The following is a 27,979-nucleotide window of genomic DNA, read 5'->3' on the forward strand; positions in this document are numbered from 1 at the left end:
GGGAAAAGAGGGAGCGGAGTCTCTTCCCCAGCACATCCTCCTGTACGACCTGACTGGTTTCATGCTCTTTGAAGAGCACCTGCTCCTACGACTCCTCCCCTTCTACAGCAGCCCCTCCATCTTGCTGCTGTCTCTTCTCCCTCCTTTGACCCCAAAAGCAGTGCTCCCCCACAGCCCTCCTCCAGTAGCTGTGCACCCACCCAGCTATGCCCTGTACTGTCCCAGACCCACCTCCTGGTTGCCTGACTCCTTCTCAGCTGACATCCCCCATTGCCTCCAGTTGGGGAGGCAGGCCAAACCTGGCCCAGGTGCAGCTGAGCCATCATCAACCCTCTGAAAGGGCCAGCTCACCCTGTGAGAGCCTGCAATGAAGTCCATAGCCTGGGTTTATGACACCATGCGGCACGGTTATGGAAGTGACTGTGACATCACATATGTGGAATTAGGACTCCACTGAGAGCCAATTCCTGCTGCTCCCCTCTCTCATGCAGAGCCCTGTTGGCCATAATGGAATTGCTCACATCAGTAAGGTGAGCAGGACTCCACCTTGACAGAATGAAGGCCTCTTCAATTGACTGTAGACCCAATCCTGCAACTGGATCTGCCTGGATGGAGCCTCTCCCCATGTGGAGCGCTAGTGACCTCAGTAGGACCCCACACCAGAGCCAGGGTCTGCCTGCGTGTATCTGTTTACAAGATTAGGGCTCTGATGGCAAAACACTCAGGCCCACATCCACAAAGATATTCAGGCACCTAAACCCCAGACTTAGGTGATCCACAATACTCCCTTGTGGCTGCCGCCTAATCTTGTAGGTGCTTAAACTTACTTGGTGCCTAATTTGTCAGGGTAGAAGTTCCCTAGGTACCTAAGTTTCTGCCTCTGGACATGCACACTTCAGAGACATCAACAGTGCAGGATCAGGCCCTTAACATCCACTCCCAAGGCCCTTCCTAGGTTGGAATTAGGCCGTACCATGGCAAATGGCCATTGGTAACATCGCTGTGTTAGTTAATGGTTGCACATGCCTCTTTACATTTTCACAGTGCTGCACAAGTGCCAAGTTTCTTTCCCCTCCATCTCTCTCCAGCCTCACTTCTGTAGCACATAGCTGCTAGGCTCATAACTGAGCCATTTCCATCCCAGCAGAATCTAAGATGGTCAGGGAGGCCTAAGCCTGGAACACACATTTTGGATATTTCTGCTAAAATGATCCGTGGTGAAATAGTTATCTATGTTAGCATTGGAAATGTCATCTGTAGGCTTCAGAGTCAACACCCCATTGAGATGCACATCCAAACTCTTGTTTAAGGCTGTCTGCAGACTCAGGAAGATGCTGCAGTGGTTTACACTCGGAAAGTTAATTTCTTTTAATGAAAGCGGAGATGCTAAAGAATCTGAATACTTTCCACAGGCCCCATAAATACATTAAAACAGGCCAGATCCAACCCACAAACCAGGTGTTTGACATCCCTGCTCTGAATAGCCAGTTTCTCCAGAACTTCTTCAGCATTTTAAAGGCACAAAACACGTACTCTGTCTGTTGGGTTTATTTCTCCTGTTCAGCTGTGTCACCTCCATACAGCGGCTGCCAGCAGCTCAAGAGGTTGGAAAGAGACACTGGGCTTTAATTTGACAATCACGATATATAGGCATACGAAAATCCTGTGCTCTTACATTAGGGTTTCTGTCTACAGCATCCATGTCTCTTTCGTAATGAAATACAGTCCACCGCCTAGAGACGCAAGAGCAATCTAAGCTCGTTTTCTTTTTCTTCACGCATCATAATCCTGACACCGAGCATGTCATTTTCCATTAGCATGAGAGAATGAAGTGTTCATTCTTTTAGTCCACCACACAAAGAGATGGAACTATAAATAACATGCTTACCAATTTATTTCATTGGGGTCATTTAAAGAGCCCATGGCACGGATTTAAGGGTGGGCTGTTGGGGCAGAATCTGAGATTATTTTAATTCCCTTTGTTCTTTCACTAGTCTTCTCTGCTCCCTTTTCTAAGATGTTCTATAGTGTCACTATGAAGTGTTAAATAACTGCTGCCTTCCACCCCAGAGACAGTTGCATGTCAATGCTGAATGAAGCAATCCCTATCTGCCACTTATCTAGCCCAGGGGGACTTTCTGAGGATTCAGTAATGCTTGTATGTCACACTGGCTGCAGTGCCTTCCAGAAGTCAAGGGAGCCCAGAGGAACGTCTGAGGATGGAGCTTGCTAAAGGACAGTCACAGGTGCAGCTTGGTGCATTTTCAGCTGGTAATGGGCACAGAATCTTAACTGGTACAAAGAACGATCCCGAGAAACACCAGTTCATCCAGTGTACTACACAGCTCTGTTTCTCTGTGTTGGGGCAGAAGGGTCCCCATGAATTTTCTTAGGGCCATGGGCCCCCTCTAGTGCTCCACTACCTGGACTGCAACTAACCCTTTCTAAAATTAAATTGCAACTGAGCACTAGGGGCCTGACTTGTAAAGGTACTTAGGCACCTAACTCCCAGAGGGAGCCTAAATACCTTGAAATATCTGGCGCCTAAGTTTAGTGCGGTTAGGTGCATAAGTCCCAGTTTGGGCTCCACTGAGATCTCCAAAACTCCCATGTAGGCAACTAAACTCACAGGCACCTACATTTTCAAAGGAAAAGGTCACTCAGTGCCTAAGTTTCTGTCTCGGGGCTTGCGCACTGCTGCCTCAAAGCTAGGTACTTGGATGCCAGTCTCCCAGCTAAGCCCAAAAGTGATGCATCACCCAGAGAAGCTAGGTGTTCTTCCATTGAACTTGCCTGCAGGTCCCACTGTGGTAGGCGTGCTTAGAGGCCCCCAAGAGGATTGGTCCCATTCAAAATCTGATTGCTGGAGAAGGGCTGCCACCCACCTTCTTTTAGCCCAGTGGTTAGAGCACTCACCTGGGAGGTGCGGTAGACAGATTCAATTTCCCCCTTCAAGCAGAGGGGGAGAAAGAATTTGAACAAGCGTCTCTCACCACGCAGATGAGGGCTCGAACCACTGAGTGATGGGGCATTCTGATGGGGACTTCCTCATGCTCTCCCGTTAAATAGTCATTGGGCCAGAGAGACAAGAAATGTGAGAATGACACTGTAACTGCAGTGATTAGTGCTCCCATTGGGGAGATGGGAGATGTAGGGGCCAGTCCCCTGCTCCAATCATCAGTTATCCCACAGGGGAACAGTTTCAACAGGAGAGATCGAGGGAGGGCTTCCCACCCCATCAGCATATACCACAGCTCAGTGGTTAGAACACTCAGCTGAGACATGGCAGACCCCTGTTTGAATCCTTTCACCCCTTTTGGAAGAGAGAGGGAACTGAACCCAACTCTCCTACACCCCAGGTCAGTACTCCAACTATGGCGCTAAAAAATATAAGATGGGTGGTAGCAGCAGCCTTTTGTGCAGAGCGAGGAAGGCACCGAACTCACATCAGAAACTACTTAGGCACCTAAATCACCTGACTCCAGGGGATGGGTTCCCGTTCAGGGAGCATAGCGTTAGACACCCTTCTCCCAGACAGGAGCGGAACTTAGCACACACCTCTCTGGTCCGCATCGGCCAGTGGCTAGCTTACAGGGCTCCTGGCTTATCATGCTGGCTTTTGTAGATTGCATTCTAAGATGCCTCTCTCTCCCATGTCATTGCAGAGGGAGCCTAGATGCCTAACACGGCTTCCTGGATCACAGCACGTTGCTGTGATTTTCCAGGCACTTAACCGTCAGCTGCTAGGACGCTCAGCATGCAATGCCCAAGTCCCTACAGAGAGCTGAGGCCTGGGCACCTAGGTAGCTACCACTCCTTGATTTCCCAATGCAATGAAAGGAGTTAGGTAGAGGGTCTGGCACCATGAGAGTTCAGAGGGCGTTTGAGGGGGGAAAAGGAATGGCATCAGATCAGACTCAGCAGAGCTGGGACAGACCTATTAGATCATTAGTCCATCCCCTACCACCACATCCAGGATGATGCTCTATAGGATACAGCCTTGGAATGAGGAACATGCTCAGATGAAAAACAGATATTGCAAGGGTGGGAGGGGGGAATTTCTTACCTGTCTTACTACCACTGTTGACTATTAAAAGGGGCTGATGGGGAAGAGAGAGAAGAACATTAATTTTTCATCTTTAGTGCTGTTTGTTGACTCTCTTCGGTACGGTAGCTGGCACACAAACTAGTTTCCTTTCCCCACTCTCTTGCCTGAGGCCAGTGCCATGGCTCGGGCTGGGTTGCAGGGAAACACCTACATCCTGCTCTTTTCACTCAGTTTTCTTCATTTAAGCAACCAGCTTTGTACATCACTTGTTATTTCTGCAGTTCTCTCTTGGCTGGAACATATCAGAACCCTTGACCATATCTCAAGGGCCCCGTTTGGGGAAGCAGTGGAATTTCTGCTCATCAATGAGGGGGATTTGTATAGTGGGGTTAGTGCACGGTTTAGGGTTATCTGAACTGCTTAAGGTCATGGGGGCTTCCTGCTGTGTTGATATAGGTCAGGCACAGAGTAAACTCCCATCAGGCAATCTGATTGCAATAGAGGAAAAGTTTGTAGTATCCCAGCACAGACAGCATGGCCTGAAACACAGGATGGCCTCATGGGAAATATCACTGGCACAGTTGTTGGTCCTTATATCATGGCTGTAATATCTCCCATAGGACCTTTTAGCATTGGCTTCCAGAATCTTCTTATGCTCACATCTCCCAGGGCACTTTCAAGGAAGAAGGAACCCCAAGGACAGAATAATACACACAGCCAATGAGTCAGGCTGCATCTGCCCAAGCAAAAAAATTAAAGTAAAAAAAACAAAACAAAACCTTTAATTCACCACTAGTAGTAGCATTAGGGTAGTCAGGGCTCACATGTTCTTACCACCACCCCGCTATCCCTAACCCTCCATGCTTCATTATTTCATAAGTGAGAAATTTCCCTCCTAAGACATATACAGTTCTGGAATACAGAGGTCACTCAGTTAACATGTAGAGCATTTCTGACTGCAGATTCAGAGCAACGACGGGAAAGCAGAATTTCAGTCCTCATTTTTCCATGACATACGCATTTAAGCCTCTTAACACTTGGAGTTGTTAGGGCCCAGCACAGATGATATTGCTAATTCTTTTGGTGCCAAGTGCCATTTAAAATTCCACCCCAATCCATGTTGAGAAGAGCCTGAAAGCAAAAACTTTGGAATTAATGAACAACCTCCCAGAAACCATGCTGCGCCAAGCTTCGGCTTTGAAGGTATTTGTCAGATTATCTGTAGATAATTATCAGATATTATCTGTAGGCAATTTTTGTGAGGAAATGGACATTAAATGAATGTTACTGTTCTACCATTCACCGTATGGGTGTAGGCGGTGGCGGGGAAGGGTGATAATCTGGGAAATGGTAGGTGCAACCACGACTCTTCCTTTTGGAAAACCATCAGGGAGAAAAGGTGTAAAATGGTTTGGATGTTTCAGAATTAAACTGGTTCTAGGATGTTCAATTTGAAGGGAAACCCTGAAGTTTCAAAGCCTTCAACTTTTAGGATGGCAGCAGGCACAGAGATCTCAGAAACTGTTATGTAAAATGTCCCCTTGCATTGTCAGTTCTTCCAGGAATAAAAGCGCTGCACAGCCTGGAAAGAAATTCCCCAGAGAGTTGAACTTGGGAACACCCAAACCTTTCCACCGCTGCATTCATACAGAACAACATATATGACCACACCCCACAGTCTTGCAGGGCAGGCAGGTGCTGAATGATTGCTCCCCTAGGAACTCCTTTTAGCCAGGAGAAGTCAGGACATGATTTTATTTCTTGATAGATTAAGCAGGTCTCCAGTTTTTTCAAGCAACCCCAGCAGTTCACCTGACTAGGTCCTGGGCACGAGGACTGAGGTTTGGAGCTACCCAAGCTCTGCTGAAAGGAGCCCTAGCCAGCAGCAGCATCAAGATCAAGCAGAAAGACTCGCTGACAATGTTAAACACCTAAAGGAGTGGTGGCTGGAGCCACTGGCCTAATGGGAGGACAAAAGGGAAAGAGTAGGAGCTCTCATTGCTTAGTGGAACATTTACGGGGGACAGGGGAGGGCGGGACACTAGCGTTAGCACCATCCTCTCTTCTGCTCCACCCTTTTTCTGAGTTGGTCTTCAGCCCCTCTCTTTCCTTTTCAGTTGCATCTCTTCTCTCAGCTGGTCACTTGATGCCAGCTGATGCCACTGCACACTTTAACCCATTTGAAAGCCAGGTCAGGTCATACTAAGCAATTCCCTTCTGCAGGCGGCATCTGGTGCAGGCAGCCCACGGGGGGGAAGGGAGTATCCACCAAAAAATGCTATGGAGGAGACTACTGCTTAGTTTCACACACTACACGCACGGATTGTATGAGCATGGGGCTGTATCTATGATCAGGCAATACAAATGAATTTAGAATAATTCTGTTCAGGAAATACAGTACAGGGACTTTCAGACTGTTTGCCTGGAACCTCCACGCAAACCTAGAAGAGCACTGGACGCCTTAGCGCGCGCACACAAGTAGCAGAAGCCCTGGCTAATATAAATATAAGGTTGGTTTTGCGTTTGTTTTTTAATATAAATGTCATAGTAACTCGGAAGGGAATCAGGCTAAAGGGAATGTCTCTCTTGGACCAGAATGCTGTGAAGCACGTGAGGAATGGCAGCCAAGCAGACTGAACTCAGGATTTCTTGGATTCTTGGACCTTCTGAATTTCCTGCAAGCAGATGAAGAAAATGATTTATCGTGTATTGCTCTCTGTAAATAATTCATAGCTTCATAGATTGTAAGGCCACAAAGGATCATTATGATCATCTAGTCTGACCTCTGGCATAGAAATAGGCCACAGAATTTCATCAAGTGACCTTTGCATCAAGCCCATATTTTATGGTTGAAATGGACTATTCCTTTTAGCAATACATCCAGTCTGGATTTAAAGAGACTTCACATGATCCAACACATCTCTTGGTAAATTGTTCCAATGGTTCTCTCACCATCAGGGTTAAAAACGCGTGCTTTGCTCCCTATCTGAATTTGTCTAGCTTCAGCTTCCAGCCATCAGATCTCGTTCCACCTTTGTCTGCTAGGTTAAAACATCTTCAGCTATCCAACATCTTCTCCCATGTACTTCTAAACCGTGATCATATCACCTCTTCACATCCTCTTTGTTAAAATACATAGATAACAGTCTTAAATCTCTCACTATAAAGCAGATTTTTCTGACCTGGCATCATTCTTGTAGCTCTATTTTGGACCCTTTCGAATTCTTCAACATCCTCTTTGAAACGGGGACCACAGAACTCCACAAGAGTCTCACTTAACACCAGACATTGCGGTAACCCCACTGCCCTGCTGCTACTTGAAACTCTTCTGCTTATACATTCAAGGATCCCATTAGCCCCCTTAGCCACTGCATCACACTGTGAGCTTGTGTTGAACTGGTTATCCACCAGGGCCCCTATGTCCTTTTCAGAGGCCCTGCTTTCCAAGATACAATTCTCCCAGCCTAACTGCAAAGCTTAAAGTTCTGCTCTTCGTTACATCACCCATGTCCAATCTTCAGAAGTAACTGCTTCAGCAGTGACCTTTAGGGCTCACGAAGCCAACAACTGGGTCCTGGCTTTGGGTGCATGAAGGTCACTGCATTTACTGATTATGTTCTGACTAGTGTCACTGTGCTTGGCCCAGTCCAACACAACAGAAGACAAGGCCCCTGCCCTGGGTAAACTTTTGCAAATAATGGTCCCGGACCAGGAGAAAAACCTCTGCATACCAGAGTTCCCTCTTTAAGGCCCTGAGTCAGCAAGGTACTTCAGCAAATGCCTAATGTCAAGCATGGGAGTAGCATCCCATGGAAGCCAATGGGACTACTCATACTTAAAAAGTTAGGTATGTGCTTAGACATCTTACTGAGTCAGGGCTATATGCCTAGCTACAACTTTGCCTTCTCTCAGAAACGGAATGTTTGTCAAGCATTTCCTTCTGATGCTCTCTAACAGTTGACTCTCCATTTACAATAGCTTGCACGGTACCCAAGGCAGAAGAGCCCTAAATGACTTACCTCTGCAAGAATCTCCTTCAGTTCAGAATAGGCTTTTTGTAGATCATTATTGATGATGATCAAGTCAAAAAGGCCAGGTTCATTACCTAGTGAATCAAAACAGGAGTTAGAACACAGGAAAGGAACGCTGGCTCCTTTGCCTCCTTTTTTGGGACTCTAATTCTTGTGGACTCTTAACATTTTCATTTTATTTCAGCCACTGCTAATCATCTCCTCTGTCAAGCTATCCTTGTGAAGTAGTTTTATAGGAGAGCATGCTGCGTTCTACTTAGATCAAGTATAGTCTTAAGACTGCATCAGGCTAAGAGCTGAATGTAGCACAGATTCATAGATTTTAAGGCCAGAAGAGCCGATTATGATCATCCAGTCGGTCTTCCTGAATAATAGCCCATAGAACCTCCCTCAGTAATTTCTGCATCAAGCTCATATCTTCTGGTTGAGCTAGAGCATATACTTTTGAGAGAGAGCACATTCTGCATACACTCCCTACAGAGAAAGCAAAATTTCTTGGAGGATTCTAAACAAACAGGAGCTTAGTTGAAACCAAAAAGAAAAGGAAACACATGGCATGGAGAGAGACTCACTTATATGACCTAGAAGGATTCTGAAAATTAAGTTGACGATGAGACATAAGATGTTACGGATGAGACTACGAACATTGCTTTGCTGCTGAACTCATTACAAAACTAAGACCAACATAAATGAAGTCTGAAGGGGCTCAATCCAATAGATTGTGAAACAATCACCAGAGGTAGGAAATAGAGAGGATGAAAACACAAGACTTTGGAAGAGCAGGAGAATGGCCATTACTCTGTTACTGACTGCTATATGGCCCCCAGAATTATTGAAAAACTACACAGGATTCTCCCAGGTAAGAGTGGATGTGGAAGATGGGCTAGAACAAGGAAAGGATCAGCAATTTAAAGGCAGAAATAAAGTTTGTTGAGGCAACTCTAGGATTTTCCTTTTAAACAACTCTATGCAACTAAAGGGAAAGAGGTCCAGTGGGTAGAACACTAGCCTATGACTTGGGAGACCTGGGTTCAAGTCCTAGTTCCGCCACAGACTACCTGTGTGAATTTATTTACCTACAGAATCATAGAATATCAGGGTTGGAAGGGACCGCAGGAGGTCATCTAGTCCAACCCCCTGCTCAAAGCAGGACCAATCCCCAATTAAATCATCCCAGCCAGGGCTTTGTCAAGCCTGACCTTAAAAACTTCTAAGGAAGGAGATTCCACCACCTCCATAGGTAACCCATTCCAGTGTTTCACCACCCTCCTAGTGAAAAAGTTTTTCCCAATATCCAACCTAAACCTCCCCCACTGCAACTTGAGACCATTACTCCTTGTCCTGTCCTCTTCTACCACTGAGAAGAGTCTAGAACCATCCTCTTTGGAACCACCTCTCAGGTAGTTGAAAGCAGCTATCAAATCCCCCCTCATTCTTCTCTTCTGCAGACTAAACAATCCCAGTTCCCTCAGCCTCTCCTCATAAGTCATGTGTTCCAGACCCCTAATCATTTTTGGTTGCCCTTCGCTGGACTCTCTCCAATTTATCCACATCCTTCTTGTAGTGTGGGGCCCAAAACTGGACACAGTACTCCAGATGAGGCCTCACCAATGTCGAATAGAGGGGGATGATCACGTCCCTCGATCTGCTGGCTATGCCCCTACTTATACATCCCAAAATGCCACTGGCCTTCTTGGCAACAAGGGCACACTGCTGACTCATATCCAGCTTCTCGTCCACTGTCACCCCTAGGTCCTTTTCCGCAGAACCTAGGAGCCCTAGTTATGGACTGGGACCCGCATCGTGCGAGGTGCTGTACAAACAGAACAAAAAACAAACAAAAAAACCAGACTGTCAACTTGGGCAAGTCATTCACCTCACCATGTCTCTGTTCTCCCATCTGTCACATGGGGATAGCTTCTCTTCCCTACCTCACAGGGGTGTTGTGAGAATAAATACATTAAAGATTATGAGGCACTCGGATACTACCCTGATGGGGGGGGCCACAAAAGGACCTAAGATAGAAATAAGGGAAGCTGTTAAAAAGTGAAATTCACTTTACTTCATAATAAATTAAAATCTTGAAACTTAACTTAGTGCTCCCAGCCATCCTGGAGCGCATTAACAGCTGTCAAAGTATTTTCATGGTGTGGTTGGTACCATTAAAAAAACAACAACAAAAAAGACCCCATCAAGCCCAACTCACTCTACACAAACCCTGAAGCACTAAGAACAGTCTAATGCTGAACAGTGCATCAGTGGCCCTAGTACCTGGTAGCATCTTTGAGACTGAACTGCCCCATCCCCCTCATGCCTGGGACTTGGGGCAGGGAGGATGTAACAGGAGTGGAAGCCAGGGATGGAAAGAACTGGTCTGGAGGAGTGAGGGGAGGTGGGAAGGGGCTCAGTGGTCCTACCCGTTTGTAAGGGGGAGGGGATCTTTCCCATGGTGCTGTGCCAAGGGGTGAGGGAAGGGAATCAGGGCTCCTGTTCTCCGTTCCCTTCCCCCTCCCTCTGAAAGAGGAGGATTTTTGCTTCTAGTGCCTAAGGTTATACGCAGACAATGGAAGGCTGAGGTGTTCTCTCTCACAAACACACCCGGAGCCTGTGAGGTCTTTACAGCTGTGATTTCCATGCTAGTTTAAGTGGTGACATGGCCCCGCTCCTCGTCAGTCCAGGACAGTGAATCCCCTCTTCCCCCTACAATTAGCTCCCAGCTCCCAAATAGTCATGGTCAGTTCATCTGGCCAGATCTTCCATAAACCCCTGAGACAGGGAGCCAGACATCTGTGTATGACAAGGCGCCAAAAACTCTGACGTGCCTTCCCCCGCCCCCTACCCCCAGTCCCCGCTGAGGTTGTGTCTGTGCGAGCTTCCTGTACTTACTAAGTTCCATGTCTACACGAGCTGCGTTCAGCCGCTTCTGGAGACTCTCTTCGGACTCTGTCTGTCTGTCACGCAGTCTCTTTTCCTACAGCCCAAAGACGACAAGTGTAAATGCACATTCCAAGCGCCGTTTGGAGGAGAACAGTCGGCTTCGGCCCCCAAGTCCCATTACTGCCATCACAACCACCCTCACAAGGCTCCAAGTCACAGACCTCATATTTATGGCCAGAAAGGACCACCCAACTGTCTAGCCTGACCTCCTGTAGATCACAGGCCACCAACGCCACCCAGCACCCATACACTAAACCCAACAACTGGAATGAGACCAAAGGGTCACAGCCCACAGAAGACTAGACCGTCATGTGCCACAGGCAGAGAACAGGAAGTCATTTCAAACACCCTCTCCCCTGGCACATGGCTGTTTCTGGAGCCAGGTGACACCGTGCTGTCCATTGGCCAGAAGGAATAGATCAAGAGGCCGGCTGTGGGTACTGGCCTTGACCAATAAAGCCTCACATATACCATGGGATGTAAGGAAGTATATCCCCACTTTAGCAAACCATTAAGTGACTTGCCCCAGGCCACGATGCAAATCTGTCCAAACTGGGATTTGACCTCAGGAGCTCCCGGCTTCCAGCCCTGTGCTCAGGCCACTGGACTATGCTGCTTCTTGCAATACTACTGCCAAAGGAACAGCCATGGAGGTATAAATGGCAGCTGTTAGGCGACACTTTGGAGCTGATTTTGCGACAGCAGCTCATTGCCTGGCCTTTCTTCTTCTTAAGGAGGAACACCACTCACATAATGGACTTAGGGTAACAAAACAGAAAAAAAAGTCTGGGAAGGATGATTTGTCAGAGTCACTGGACTGGGACTCAGGAGATCTGGGTTCAATCTCTGACTCTCTCATAGACTCCCCGTGTGACCTTGGGCGAGTCACTTTTATCCCCGTCTCAGTTCCCCATCTACAAAATTGGGGTGACAACACTTCTCAACCTCACAGAGAAGCTATGGGGATACATTCATTAATATATGGGGACACGTGAGACCACAGATAAGAGTTCCATGGTGTTACCCCATGATACCAGCCTCACTAGGATTTACTGTAATAGATGGATACTGAAGTCCTCATAACCCCAGAGAGCATCATAAACACAAAGCTTTCCTAAACATGGACCGACGAAGGCCATGCCCTAGGGATCTTGCAAACTAACATGAACACAGCTTCAAGCACAACAGGTGCTGAGACACATGGCAGATGGGAAGATCAGACGATGAAGAGGATCCGAGAGACGCAAGGGAAGGAGCATGGGAGATGGAGCCTTTTAAAGAGAAGGATGAGCATGCACAAAGCCAAGAGGAGGAGTATGAGACACAAGGAGCAGGGAGGAGAGAGGATAGGCAGAGGTTTGATCAAAAGCCATTACCTGTTTTGTGGGTTATATAGTAAATTGATCAATGGAGAAGAGGCAGGAAATTCTCATCGCCTCACTGAATTCATCCATTAATTGGATCATCTTCTGCTATTGCTGGAAAGACCCCAAGGTAACTTTCCCCCAGTAAGAGCACAGTGAGGACATGGGAAAGGAGGCTCACTCACCAAGACTTCTATGGACGGAGTCTGGACAGAGATGTAGATTGGTTTCAGGTCAGTTTTCTTAATGTTCTTGACGCCCTGCAAGTCGATATCCAGGATGCAGATCTGGTTCCGTGCCTGCACGGCCTGCACCGCAGCTTTACTTGGGGGAAGGGAGAGAAGAAGTTGGTTACTGGACACACTGGGGTGGGGATGCCGTGCAGGGAGAGCCAGGGAATCTTAGCTATCTACTCCTCGTGCATTAAGAACCGTTCACAAGCTATGCTGCACCACTTACGTTCTCTTTTGCATTGATATTTCCCAGCCCCCGTCCCTAGAGGTGCCATATGGTCAAAAGAGGGAGGTGAGTGAACTAGAAGTGGAAAGTTCAGAAACGGAGGCAGTGTAGCCTAGTGGATAGGGCACTATACGGGGGACTCAGGAGGCCTGCGTTCAATTCCTAGCTTACCCTGCTAGGAGACCTTGGGCATGTCACTTTCCCTCTCTGCCTCAGCTTCCCCAGCTGTAAAATTGGGATGATGATACTGACCGCCTTTGGAAAGCATTTTGAGATCTACAGATAGAAGTGCTATATAACCAGGCATTATTATTTGTATACATTTCGTTAATCGTTGCCTCGATCTCCTCATGGGAAACTGTAGCAGCTCTAATTTGCCAAGGTACTTGATCAAAGCTCCTTGGATTCAACAGGAGGGGGCGGATAGCAGGACTGTCTCAGTGACTGGTCCACAACTCTAGATTTCCTCCACCCCCTTTTCCAAGAGGGCCCACATATGTTGGCCTACAGGGCAAGCTGGAAGGCATCACTATTCTCTCCCAGGCTCGCCCTAAAAGCGGGGCTGAGGGAAGAAATTGCTCACAAGGGGCTGGCAAAGAGGGAGGAGTTTTATGGTGGGCACTGGAGAATTAGATTTTGTGGGCTGAGACCACAGAATTTGACATATTCTTACAAAATCATATAGGTGCCTAGAGCTTCCTACAAGTGCATATTGCTACTTCAAGAGAAATTAAGTGTGTGGAAATGGCTAACGAGATGGCATTGCATTCCACTGAGGTGAACACAGAGCATCTTAGTCACAGGCTAGCAATGACATCATTCCTTTGGAGAGGCTCAAACACCAAAGCCCATATAAATCCCGAAGGACTAGAAGGGTGACAACATCAAAAGTAAGGTAGAACATGATCCAATGGCTGGAAGTTGAAACTAAACAAATTCAGAACGTAAATAAGACATACATTTTTACCAGTGAAAATAATTAACTGGTGGGACCATTTACCAAGGGTTTTTATGGATTGTTCACCACTGACCATTTTTAAACAATGACAATGCTTTTTCTAAAAAATTTGCTCTAGGAATTCTTTGTGGGGGGGAGGGAGAAGACGAATTCTCTGGCCTGTGTTATACAGGAGATCAGACTAGATGATCACAGCGGTCTTCTTCTGACCCTGGAATCTTATGAATCACAGATGCTTGGACTAAGGAGGAAAAGCCACTGAACAAGGTTACTTCTCTATAAGAGGTCACAAGTTTCCATACTAATAAATTCTCTTGAAGAGTGCAGTACCCTTCATGGGATTTGCCAGTCTTGGAAGATACCAAGTTAAGAAGGTGAGTATTAAAATATTTTTTCCTTTGGACTGGCAAAGATAATCATATGCTTTCCGCACTGTGGGCTGCATCTGATATGCTTTGACCTTCCCTCCAAACTCTCTCTATGATCCTCTTAGAACAAACTAACATCTAAAGAGCAGTGACTCCAATTATCTGAATGCAAAAAGAAAAACTAATCTGAATCCTATAATAAATGGGTGTTAGCTGTTTGGGGCAGGGACCATCTGTGTTTGTACAGCACCTAGCGCAATGGGGTTCTGGTCCGTGGCTGGGGCTCCTAGGCACTCATGTACTACAAATGATAAAGAATAAGAGGAGAAAACCTGAGAAAATGTTTTGAGGTGGTTACGGAGGGTTTAAATTAGTTAAATTGAATGGCCACATGGTGGCAACAGAGGATAAGAGAAAGAGCAGCTCTTTAGAGAAGGCCTCCATACTCTCCCGCAGAGGTTACGCTGTAGCTCCTCTTGTGAACCTTCGCCCCACCCAACCCTGATCCCAGGCCCTCCCTACAGGTGCTCATAGAATCAGAGAAATGTAGGGCTGGAAGGGACCTCAAGAAGTCCACTAGTCCAGTCCGCTATCTGATTACAAGCTGAGTGTGGACGGTCATATACTCTGCTAATATATATATATATATATATGTGTGAGAGAGAGAGAGAGAGACCAAGCATTCCTTTTGTCAGTATCTGCCCGTACAGCATGCCCTTTTTATGCAAAAGTGACCAATCCGAACAAGATGTGTGCTAGAATGCAGCATATATTCTCCTAAATTGTTATAGTAAGAATAATTCTCCCAGTTCTAACCAGTAACACACTTACTGCGTATGAACTTCATGACTTAAACAGAACCTGACTGAAAAAAATCCAACTGACCTTTCAGTAGACGGGTGACCTGGCTAACGTTCCGTCCATATTTTGATTCTCAGTTACATGGCCAAACTGTCAGGATAGCACTTCAGAGACAAGATAAGACTAAACAACCTCTAGGGGATGGGTGTGGCTGTTTGGTTTTGTCCCCCCATTGTCTATGTACTGCTCACGTCCTCTCCCTGGGTGTACGGTTTGGATGCGAATGATCATACTCTTCCTTACCTGGGTTACTGCTACCATGGATTGCCAGCCCATCTGTCCACTCCTCCTACCAATGTGTGTGTGCCTTCTACACATGGGTCATCTCCCTGAACGGATCTGCTCAGTCCCTATCACCTCCTCCTCTCCCAAGACCCTCTTCTGCCACAACACCTGAAGGATAGCAGCCAATTAGGACAGTGAAGCCACGGCTGCCCACAGCAGGATTGATGAGGTGAGCTCACTCCAGCCAGGTGTGGGGCATGATTCCTAGGGAATCCTGTTTCCTGAGCTGGGGTGTCCCCCTAAGCCAAGGATATCATGGTGGAAGCAAGGTCTCCCTAGATGAGCTCTGATTCCACCGGGAGCAGTGAAACCCATTAGCACTGTGGTTCCAAACTTGCTTTGATTGGAGGACCCCACCTCTAACCAATCTGCACCTGGGATTCTCCACCACGGTGTTCCCTACCTGTCAGCGTGCTGGCTATGGCTAGAGCACTGGAGTGGGACTCGGAAGTCTTGGGTTCTACACTGAGCTCTGACACGGGCCTGCGGGGTGACTGTCAGGAACACATTTCTTCCCTCTACACCTCAGTTTCCCCATCATCAAAATGAGGATAATGATTCCAATCTTCTTGGGACTGCTCTTTGAGATCTATGGATGGAAGAGTGCTATACAAGAGCACTTTTTTTTAAATCATCATCTGTTTCCTGTTTGTTTTCCCCTTGCTCTCCCCCCAACCCTTTCCACCTCCTCTTCCTGTGTCTCATTTTACTTGGGTATTATATTTCTCCTTTGCCCTGTTCATTTCTCCCACTAACTCCCACCCAGTTCTCTCTCCCACTTCTTCTTTCAGTTCCCTTTCCCCCAGCACTTTCCAGTCATACCTGCCCCATGTCACAGAGACGGAGGGAGCAGCATTGTATAGCTCCACCTAAGCTTAAGCCTGGAGGACAAACCCCATCTCAGGCCGAAGGAACCGTGAGGTGTTGTCCCAGCTGGGGAATGGTGGAAAAGAGGAGAGAGAGAGAGTTAACTGTTTCCTTTTAACAGGTTTGCAGTGATTACTGCCATGATTTCAGAACGACAGACCTCACATCCAGAGGTCTAACTTCAAGCCACACGTACCGATCACAGACACACACAGGCAAAACAAGCTCCTGTTCGGTAAATGGAGAGGAAGAATGGCCCAGTGGTGAGGGTGCTAACCTGGGACTTGCAAGACCTGGGTTCAACTCCCTGCTGCAACACAGACTTCTTGTGTGACCTTGGGCAAGCCATCTGGCCCCTCTGCGCCTCAGTTCCCTACCTGCAAAATAGGGATAATAGCCAGGGGTGCAGTGAGGATACATTAAAGATGGTGAGGTGCTACGGTGATGGGGGCCAGACAAATACCTAGGACAGATGGAAAAAGAGGACACTTTCTCTTCCCAGAATTGTTTTAACAAATTGGAGCAGAAAGCTGGAGTTAGGAACGGATTTAACAAGACCCATCCTGCTGCAGCAGGTGACGCGAGTCCCAGCTTTCAAAGTTATTCTTGGGATTTCCACATTAATCCTGTCCTAAAGCCTTTAAACCCACCTTATCATCATTGCTGCACACCATACAAACACGGAGATCTACGAGCTTGCCTTGCATGTCGATCTCACTGACTGTGCTGGATTGCAGCTCTCCTTTCTTCCTCCCCAAACTGCGGAAGATGTTAGCAACTAGAGCTATGGCTTAGACTGCTTTCTGTCACAAATCCACAAAAATTGCTCTAACGCTAACCATGCAGAGTTGCTTTCCCCCCTCATCCTCAGATTTAAGCACACGAGATGCCTAAGGTACTGTCTCTTCCACTCCTAGTGATTTCTCAGCACCTCACATTACTGGACCCTAGAGTGGCATGCACACACTCAGCAAAGATCTTGATCAAGGTTCTCCAAAGGGACTACTGAGTTTGGGTGCCTACCTTGAGGCATCTAATAGGGGCCTGATTCTCAGAGAGTGGGTGCTCAGCACTTTCTGGAACACAGGCTCCTTTACGTGGTCTCCAATTAAGCATCCAGAACCATTAGTCTGAAAAATCTTAGCCCTTCTGGTCAGAGAAGCAGTGTTTGTGGATGAGTTTGTTTTTCAAAAAGACTGACACCTCCTGGAGTAAGTTAATTTCTCTTTGGTTCAGGTTCTTATATCTTTCCCATCACCAAAATGTCTTGGAAAAAGCTTTCAGTCATGAAAGGCTTAGATCTCTTGGATATGGCCTTAAATCCTCTGTTTTCTTCTACCACACTTTTTAGTAAGACTTGAGGTTTTTCCTGATTTCCTCAGTTAACATTTCCTTTCCCTGCCACCATGGTGAATGCACCAGCTGGCTGCAGCTCAAAGAAGGCTGCGTTTCAGTATTGATTTTATTGCTTTGGGATTAAAGGTGTTCTAGAAATGTACAATATTGTATGAAGAATGGCATCAGCATGTTTCAGGGCATAAGCCAGTAGGACATGGGGCAGGAAGAAACTTGTATCCACAGCACAGCATTAGCAGTTGTTGGAGATAGACTAATCACCAGACTAGGTGAGGTAAGTATAGTCACCTATTTCAGTACTGGGCAATCCTTGCATTCATAAGATGGCCAAAGGTGTGCAGTAGAAATGAACCTACAAATATCTGGTAAAGCAAAGCAGCTGTCGGACTTAAAATATCTTCTCCTTAATGTATACAGATGGGCAAAGCAGAGTGCATAAAGGGTGGCGATATCTAGGGAGAAAAGATGAAGGGGAAAATTCAGATTCTGCATAAGCAGCTCAGTGGACGAAATCAACAAAGTTGCACTCGCTTCCACCAGGCTTGAATTTGGCCCTAGGTCTGCACTGAAGCCTGAGCTATTTCTGAAGGGATGGGAATAGTTTGGAAATAAGTTTATGTCTATACAAAGGTTGCCACTAGATGATTTTAAATCTCCAAGAAAACTAGCGGGAGGGAATGGAAGTATTCTAGAGAAGGAGGTGGCCCTTACATTGCTCTTGGTCAAGTTTAATGATCCCAGGACTGAGTCACATTCACAGTCGTTGGATGAAAAGGCCTGTGCTCAACCCAGCTGTGAACAGCCCCATTCTGCAGTAGCAGTTCCTGGTATGCCGTCATTCAGATATCAGACACAGGCTTTGCCGGAGTTATATTCTGTATTTGTACAGCACCTAACACAACAGGGTCCTGCTCCAGGACTGGGGTTCCTAGATGATCCTGCAGCACAACAACGAACAGTAACATTGCTTAGCACTTCTAGGACATGCCGGGTCCTGAGCAACGGTAACTGCACTGACAACTGTGGGTGCTCAGTACCGCTTAGGACCCAGCCCTAAATAGTCTGACGGATCATGTCTGGAGCATTTTGGGGGGAAATGGAGAAAACAAACCTTAGTCTCTATGCTGGGAAAACCTGAGGGGAAATGTGTTACTACTACAAAGCACCTTTAATTCTGAAGTGTGCCTAAACACACACTGATATAGTGCACATACAGGACATACTTCCCCAGTGCTAAGATGCAGTTGCCTCTGGGGTGCACCATGACAGCTGTATAGTAGGGCATATTAACGTGATGTAAACAGATTAGGACAGGAAGGGAAGAATACTTAGTTTATCTCAGGGTTTCTTAACCTGTCGGTCCAGACCCAAAATTGGATCATCAGAATGTTTCAAAGGGTCGCATGGCAGCTCCTGTCCCACGGGGCTGGTTGGGCTTGCCTCCCTGATCCAGGTATTGCAACCTCTGGCGTCCCAGCACCACTCAGCCATCATGACAACGGGAGTCCAGGTGGGCTAACTTTGAGTGAGTGGCACCGCAACCCCATGAGCCAGGTCACAGCTCCATTTCCACATATTTGGTCCAGTCAAGAAGGGCGAGGCCAAACCTGAGCGATGCTGCAACCCCATAAGTTGCAACACCCGAAGATGACAGCCATGCCTTGCCAGCCTCATAGCACAGGAGCCACCACTGTGGGGTGAGTGACCGACAGGACCCAACCACCCTTGACCTCCCCGCAGGGGCAGGATCCGACCAAAACCACCCCTGGACCTCCACCCCCAGACTATTTACTGGGTCGTGACAGGCCATAAACATTTACAAATGGGTCCTGAGCCCAAAAAGATGGAGAACCACTGATCTAACTGAAACTGCAGGGGACACAAAAGTAGGCAAGATGTGTTACCAGAGTGGGAATTCAGCCAGAGACCCACCTCTAACCATAGAAAAAAATGCCTTGAGATCATTAAGAACCACAAACAGAAAGGCCCTCCATTTTGTTTCAGCACAGCACCCCTATCATTGGGCTGGGGCTCGGACTCAGAGGGAAAAGCCACAGCTAGTCCCTAACTAACACCTGGCCACTGAATTCTTCCAGAAACGCACTGAATGTGCAACTGCGCTCGTGCTGGAGATCGAAACGGGATGGCAGAATACGGTGGCACAGTCAGATCTCTTCACAACCACCTCCTCCACAGAGGGGAGGAAACAGAACTCCTGTTTCACTGGCTTCTCCTGCTCTTCTTGCCATCCCAGTTCAACTCACTATCTTTTCCCCAGTTCTTTCTCCACTGTTCCCCTTCTCCTTCCTATTTTATTCAGAAAAGAGTTAAACTGACATAAAAGAGCAAAAAGTAAACTCTGCATTTCACTCTGTGATGACATTTGTCTTTTAATCTTTAGTTGGTAACTCATGTATGAGCAGATAGGGTCCTAAAAGTTGACACCGATCACACCCAACTGAGTGCCACATCTTTGTCTGGCCCATGCCCAATGCCTCCCCAGGCAGAGGAGTTAGCGTTATAATCTCCTGACCAAACAGCAGCCATTGCCATTTGGGGCTGGTAAGCTCAACTTGCTCCCTGAGAGATATCCCAGAAGAGGGGCTTCCTGGATTAAAGAGAAAATCCTGTTCAAAAGCAAACTCTCCTTAGCAGATTGAATCCATGGATTCAAGAGGCTTGAAATTGGTTTCTCCTTCAAGGTGAGTTGGAAGGTTTCTAACGGCTGAGATCGAAGGTCAAGATTACGTGTTCCTCCTGTGCAAGCCAATGACATCAGAAAAGCTAGAGTAAAGCAGGAAGCTGCCTTCCTTATGTTGCTTTAGGGAAATAATGTCTAATCTTTCAAGAGACACAGAAACTACAACTGAAGTGTAGGCAGATACTGTAAAGTGAGAGAAAATCATTTTCATTTGTTTTGTTTTAAAATGTATTGATCTGTAATTTTATATTCTGATAATGCAGTCTGATCACTCAGAATCTTAAGACTAATTTTTAAAAGGGATGTGTGATTTTGGTTGCCCCAATTATTGAGACACCTTAAAGGGGCCTGATTTTCAGAACATGCTGAATACCCAATCTCTAGAAGGCAGGTCTCCTTAAACTGTCAAGTTCAGCCCTCCAAATCACTAGTCATTTGGAAATTTAGACTTTTTTTGCATTTATTTTTAAAGCATTTCAGTTCACCCTTAAAAGGTATTTGCAATTTTAAAATCAACTCATTCTATTATTGATTTGGTATCTTAGTAACCAATTGAACGTATTTTACTTTTGCCATTCGGATCTAATCTGTGCTGTAATAATTGTCAGAGATTTTGTATTATGTAAGATATCTGACTTTTAAATTTATATTGCAGCTTAATTAGTGTTTCACTGATGATCACTTTTATGCCAGTAGCAATGCTATTTTAAAATCCACTTTACACTTTAATACTAATCACAGGGTGCCAACACCAGAGAGAATTTATTAATTTGTAAGTGTTACCGTACCAGACTGAGGCATGTGTCACTTCCTTTCGCCACTGATCTGATCACACTCAGGCCACTGGATAACACGGAGTGAATGCAGAATCTAAGTCCCACTTTGTTTAATTAATCTTTGTAGAGCACTTTGAAGATGGAGAGCACTGTAAACATTCTGTATGAGTGAAATTTCACCTCTGTGAAGGGCCAGCATGAGCACTATGAACCATCTTGCACTCATATCTTGGGGCTTAAGCAAAATGTGAGTGTTGCACACGCCCGATACTCACCTTTTGCACAAGGGTGAATGTCACCAATTACTAGTGACAGAATAAAATTAATAGCAGACATGCTGCCAGAGTGAAAAGCTTAGACTAGGGAGAGAATAGTGTCATGGCATGTTAAAATATTTCCCCATCATCTCAGGGCAGAACACAAGTAGCCAGTAAACGTCAATCTGCAGCCCACATGAGCTATTGGATACAGTGTAACAGTTACATACCTTGTTCCATACATGTTTCCAGAGAACTCCGCATGCTCAATGAATTCGCCAGCATCAATTTCTTTCTGCATTTGTTCTCTGGTCACAAAGTGGTACTCTAGATCCAGCAATATTGAAAAACAAATCTATATCAATGTGCAGCTTTCATCTGATTTAGAACAAGATAAAGGCTCAGGGCCAAGTGTGCACATTTGGGGACTTAAAATGTACTGAAGCACCTAAATGCCTATGTTAGGCAACTAAGTGCCTATTTAGGTGCCTAGTTTTCAGGCACTCAAATTTAAAAATTTGGCTCTTGGTTACCACAATCAGAAACACAATGGATCCCCGAACCCGGCTCACAGTATGTAGTTATTTCCAATACATCTTTAATAACTGGCCAGATATACTGTTGCTGCTGTTTACGTTGCCTCTTCTATTCTCCAGATCTCCAGTGTCCCCTCTCATTACGGTGCCCTGCTTACAACACACTACAGTAGTAGATGAGAAGTCATTTCAGGCTAAGTGCCTATTTTTAGAGGCTTATTGTGTCCCCCAGTCCCCCGCCCCGGCTGAAATTTCTTATTCTCAGTTGAAAGGTAAGCTTTCCTTTGGGAAAGTAGGTACAAATCTCATGTGGACCTTTTTGAGCTATCCAGGCATAAAGGCACCAGTAAGACATTTCAGATGCTTTTTGGTGCTGGGTTGACTCTAATGTCGCTGCATTTAAGCCTCAGTTGCTCTGGCACTTGAATTAAATTACACGGTTCCCCCCAAGTCAGTAGTAAAACAATGGCCCTAGAATGCTTTTTGGGAGGGGCTCCGGGTTCTATTCTGTGCTACTGGAGGCAAGGTCTCTTGGATCAGGGATGAAATCCAGAGCCTTACTATTAGTAGCGGCCTTTAAGATCTATGGCACCTCTAGACTAACAGACGTATTAGAGCATAAGCTTTTGTGGGTGAATACCCACTTCTTTAGATGCATGCACAAAATCTTATGTTCCAATACGTCTGTTAGTCTAGACGGTGCCACAGGACTCTTTGCCGCTTTCACAGATCCAGACTAACACAGCTACCCCTCTGATACTTTAAGATCTAGATTTTCAAAACTGGGTGTCTAGAGTTTCACTCTTAAATCCACTGGTAAGTACCTAAATTAAGTGGCCTAATTTTCAAAAGTAACTCCCACTGAAGTTAATCAGAGCTGCTGAGTACTCAGCACTTCGGCACATCCTGTCCTAAACTGTTGTGTAAGGTTGCTGTGTGCTATTACACAGCTGCTACCTCCTACAACAGTGGCAGCTGCATTTCATTTGAAGGTGAAGTGATCCCTGTGTATAGTTTGTATCTTCAGTTTATAAGACCCTTTGGGATCATTCAGAATGAAAGGTCCTATGTAAGTGTAAAACAGTTACTGGACACGTACTAAGTAAATACACTCCATAAATGCTAAGTAAATAAGGTCTGACTTCCCCACAACTGAACTTTCACACAACGTGCCCATAAACAACAAAACTTGCTCAAACATGTACTTATCTATTGGTTACAAGCCTTGTTTGCTCTTCATTGTCTACCAGCAAAACTGGCTACTCCTCTCAGGTTCTGCAAGCTTTTATATAGCAGGAAACGCCGTCCAGAATTCTCAGAGCAGTAGCCCTGCCTAATCTGACAATACACACAAGTGCAATACACTGACCTTTGCCATTCACTTCTCCGACTCTTGGCTGCCTTGTGGTATCTGTAAGCAAACACAATCTTTGTAATTTTGTAGTTCACCCAAGAATAAAATAATGTAAAAGCAATACATAGCCACTTACTCAGCAGCATACACAGGCTTCAATTCGATCACTTGGTAATTTGATTCTCTGTTTAATCTGATCAAAGTTTCTGGACCCAATTTGCATCATTTGTTTCTAGTTGCTTTAAGCAGGTATTATTAGATGATTCAATCATTACTTGTAGAGGGGAAGGATGGTCCAGTGGTTAGGGTGCTAGCTTGGGACTTGTGAGACTCAGATACAATTCCTTGTTCCAGCACAATCACTTAGGGCTTGTCTGTGCAGGGAAAAAGCCTGCATTAGCTACTCTGCTCTGTCTTCCCATGTAAACATTCTTACTGTGCACTAAGAATGCCTTGTGCTCATTAGCTTAATAAACTTCAGCAGTGCATTAAGATAAACTGCTTGAAAGAGTCAGTGTGGAGTAGCTACTGTGCTTTAAATTCACATCCTAGTTAACTGTGCATTAATCTCCTATGTAGACAAGCCCTTAGGGTATTGTAGTGAGGCCGTATGGTTCCCCGCAGCCCCGGAGAGGGACGAGCCCCTCTTGACACCAGAGTGGGCGGAGGACAGGAAGTCCCCCAGAGGTCAAGGCGCAGGACAGGAAGTATAAAAGCCCGACCCCAGAGCTCATTTGGGAGGCAGCTGGTAGAGAGGCCAGACACCTCTGGCCTACCTCCCGGTTGGGAGACCCCGACGACTTACAGCGGACCCGAGGACTGGCCTGACCTGCCGACTCCCGATGCCAACCAGAGCCTGGAGGAGCTGCCCAGCCTGCCCCTCGCCAGTTACCCAGAAGACCCCATGGTGCTTGACCCCCTGGAGGAGCAGCCTGGCCTGCCCTTCGCCAGTTATCCAGAGGAGCCCATGGTGCTGGACCCCCTGGAGGACACCGTCTGGACCCAGGTACCTCCAGAGTGGGAGTTTGGAAGTAGCCCGGGGGCAGCACACCCAGAGCCTATGTCAGTGTGTTGTGGCCAGGATCCCCACTGACTCAACAGCTGGTCTTCTGCCACTGTTAGAGCCCCGGGCTGGGACACCGTGGAGTGGGTGGGCCTGCGTCCCCCCTGCCACCCAACTCTCCCAGGCCCTTCTGAGCCAAGAGCCTGGGCTGGTTGTTTACCTGCGTTTGCTCAGCCCCCTGAGGGCCTGAGCCGTTGTCTCTCTGCTGCCCGCCCTAACCCAGGCCTGGGCCTGCTAATTGCATAAACTGTTGCTCAGCTCCTGTCTAAGGGCCTGAGCCCTTGACTCGTAATTGCCTCCAACCACAGGCTGGGCGCAAATGACTGTCTGTATTTGCCTCTATTGCTGCCACGGTGAGAGACTCCTGCAGCCAGGCTAATTCCCTGTCAGCAGCTGGAAGGAAGTAGCGAGGCAGTGTGGCTGCCCGCCACTCCAGAGAGGGACGAGCCCTGGCCAAACGCCTCTACAGTTATGTACATACTACAAGCACTGCTGTAACTACAACACTTACGACAGCAATGGAAGGGGTTTTTCCATCACTGTAGTAAATCCACCCCCTTGAGAAGCAGTAGCTAGGTCGACGGAAGACACCTTCGGTTGACCTAACTAAATTGCACAGCTTGTGAAATTTTTCACAGCCCTGAGCGACATAGCTAGGTTGACTTACGTTTTAGGTTTAAACCAGGCTTAAGTCTTCCTGTGCCCTAGTTCCCCCTCTGTAAAACAGGGATAATTCTACTTCCCTACCCCACAGTACTGGATAAATTCTTTTCAAAAGACTGTGAGGTGCTCATATAGATAGATTTAATTAATAAGGTCAAATTCTGAATGAGATAGGAGACCAAGTTAGAATCCATATGGAGACCACTATAAATTGTTATTTTGAAGCACTACCATGCAGGGACGCTGGAACAATTTGTATACTGGGGGTACTGAGAGTCATTGAACCAAACTGTAAACTCTGTATATAATGGAAACTACTTCAAGCCAGGGGGTGCAGCAGGACCCCTAGTTCCAGCACCTATGCTATCATGTGCTCTGGAAACTGTGATACACCCTGTGGCAGTCAGCATGGAACACAGTATGAATGACTTATTTCACACTGATTGGAATGGACTTGATCAAAAGAAGGGTGTAGTCTCATCTATAAGCTTCTGTCCACGGATTATAAACTCGGAGGCAGCCTAGGGGCCAGACAATAAAGTTTATTTCTGTGCTGAATTTTGTGATGTGAGAATTTGTTGGGTTGCTAGAGACAAACAAAGAAGCATTATACAGGTATCAAAAGGAGACATTTTAAAGTCTTTTAGTCTCAAGCACTTTTAAACCTTTTCTGAAAGTCACAACATTCACAGAGGAATTTGTGGAAGTCTGGGGCCAGGATTTTGCCAACAGCCTCCAAGCTACTGGTACAGAAAATTCCTACTACAGTAAAAATCCATTTGATAAGTAGATCTAAAGACACCACCCAAAGTCCCAGCAAAAATAAGCTACCCAGCAGAGCTGGACTTCAACATGAATGCCATTGTTCTCAAAGTCTTGAAGATACTTCTAAGTGGTCAGTTAAGGCAGTGGGTACTAACCGCATGTTTTGCGGTGAACAGGTTCTGTAAAAGAAGACTGGAAATTCAAGCCTAGCCATCCTCTGGAAATTCAGAATGCAATTCACCCAGGTTACAGTCTGAGAATTTGCATTATCATTAACATTCAACAGTCGTTTTTTTAAAAATTACAGAGCACAAAAAAATAGAACCACATTTTCCAAAGACGATTTTTAAAAATTGGTTTAAAGAAAGCAGTTAATGATCCAAGAGAACTGGGCTATACGAATGTGCATTCTAGACTGGAAATTGGCTATGTCTGGTTGCTAATATAGAAGGCCCTCAATCTAGACCTAAAACATGTCTTTTCAGGCAAGGAAGATCATCTGTATTATCCTTAGTCTTGATCCTGAGGTTCCATATAAACTGGGCCAAGACAGGGTGTTCATAAGGACCTTGTCTGTGGAACTCCTCTGCCTCTGAGGATGTCCTCTGGAACTCCTCCGTGGCATTTTCAAGGCTCAGCACAAGGCCTTCTTGTAACTACCAGCACATAGTTAGGCATTTGGCTTTCCCCTCTTTCCAATCAACTCCTCCCTTTTCTTTTTTGGATTCATTTTCTTTGGACCAAAGGGTCAGAGATTTGGGTTAACTTTTAAATCTTGCACAACTTCCTGGATAGCGTATCCAGTGATAGAGGCTTTATCAATCAAATACATTTTAATGCCTGTAAATGGGAGAGTTACATTTATCCTGTTCCATTTAAACATTTTTCATTTGAAATTGAATATCACAACTTCAAGTAATACATATCTTTTAGAGACTGTAATCACTTTGGGGCAAAGACTGCCTTCCCGTATGTCTGTATAAAACCTACCACTTGGAGAATGCTACTGGAAACAAGCAAATAAACATCATCTTCTTGTTACATCAATAAAGACAAAGCACAGATTATATCACAGGTGATCTACTCAGAGTCTAGTAGCAATGATCCAGCCGTGGGGTATTCATTTATTATCTAACTCCTTATCTTAGGTGAGTGCCAGTCACCTTAGTATCTGGGCACTAGAAAAGTATATATGATAAAGTCAACATTCACAGTTCTCCACATTTTGGAGGTAGATGGGAGGGACAGTAAATTAGCCATATAATAGGGCTATTTACATACTAAAGACATCCACCACACACTTCTCATGTAGAGAAAACAAAGACTGTTGTGTAGCTTACAATTCTAAGCAGGAAAATAAATCAATGAGCCAAAACGATCACTGGCACAAGCGGGTCGGTAACTCGGTGTCAGGATATAAGAATCTGAATAGAAGAGCAGAACTAACTATTCTGACTCACCCTAGCAGCCAGACCACGTACGTCTCATTAAATCCACCCACAGGAAGGTTAAAGCAGATGGGGTCTTGCACAGAGGAATCCTAATCAATTCTCTTGGGGTGTTGTCAAGGTTCCTCCCCCACTCTGAACTCTAGGGTACAGATGTGGGGACCTGCATGAAAAACCTCCTAAGCTTATCTTTACCAGCTTAGGTCAAAACTTCCCCAAGGTACAAAATATTCCACCCGTTGTCCTTGGACTGGCCGCTACCACCACCAAACTAATACTGGTTACTGGGGAAGAGCTGTTTGGATGCGTCTTTCCCCCCCAAAATACTTCCCAAAACCTTGCACCCCACTTCCTGGACAAGGTTTGGTAAAAAGCCTCACCAATTTGCCTAGGTGACTACAGACCCAGACCCTTGGATCTTAAGAACAATGAACAATCTTCCCAACACTTGCACTCCCCCTTTCCTGGGAAATGTTGGATAAAAAGCCTCACCAATTTGCATAGGTGACCACAGACCCAAATCCTTGGATCTGAGAACAATGAAAAAGCATTCAGTTTTCTTACAAGAAGACTTTTAATAAAAATAGAAGTAAATAGAAATAAAGAAATCCCCCCTGTAAAATCAGGATGGTAAAGATATCTTGCAGGGTAATTAGATTCAAAAACATAGAGAACCCCTCTAGGCAAAACCTTAAGTTACAAAAAAGATACACAGACAGAAATAGTTATTCTATTCAGCACAATTCTTTTCTCAGCCATTTAAAGAAATCATAATCTAACACATACCTAGCTAGATTACTTAAAGTTCTAAGACTCCATTCCTGGTCTATCCCCGGCAAAGACCCAGCATACAGACAGACACAGACCCTTTGTTTCTCTCCC

At 46.0% G+C, this 27,979-nt stretch overlaps 1 protein-coding gene across 3 annotated transcripts in view; it reads right to left on the reverse strand.

Annotated features, from left to right (window-relative positions):
* Positions 1-4,807: 4,807 nt before the first annotated feature.
* Positions 4,808-27,979, reverse strand: part of GUK1 (guanylate kinase 1) — a 49,183-nt gene continuing 26,011 nt past the window's right edge. For all 3 annotated transcript variants that reach the window (XM_084618147.1, XM_084618149.1, XM_084618148.1), the window contains exons 3-8: positions 23,174-23,215; positions 21,499-21,595; positions 12,566-12,704; positions 10,966-11,050; positions 8,068-8,153; positions 4,808-6,723 (exon numbers count right to left, since the gene is read on the reverse strand). In XM_084618147.1, the coding sequence (XP_084474273.1) occupies positions 6,688-6,723; positions 8,068-8,153; positions 10,966-11,050; positions 12,566-12,704; positions 21,499-21,595; positions 23,174-23,215 (485 nt within the window). In that variant the 3' untranslated portion in view covers positions 4,808-6,687. The remainder of the gene's footprint in view (positions 6,724-8,067; positions 8,154-10,965; positions 11,051-12,565; positions 12,705-21,498; positions 21,596-23,173; positions 23,216-27,979) is intronic.

The sequence above is a fragment of the Lepidochelys olivacea genome, assembly GCF_965140295.1.
Source record: "Lepidochelys olivacea isolate rLepOli2 genome assembly, chromosome: 2".
NCBI classification, from domain to species: Eukaryota; Metazoa; Chordata; order Testudines; family Cheloniidae; genus Lepidochelys; species Lepidochelys olivacea.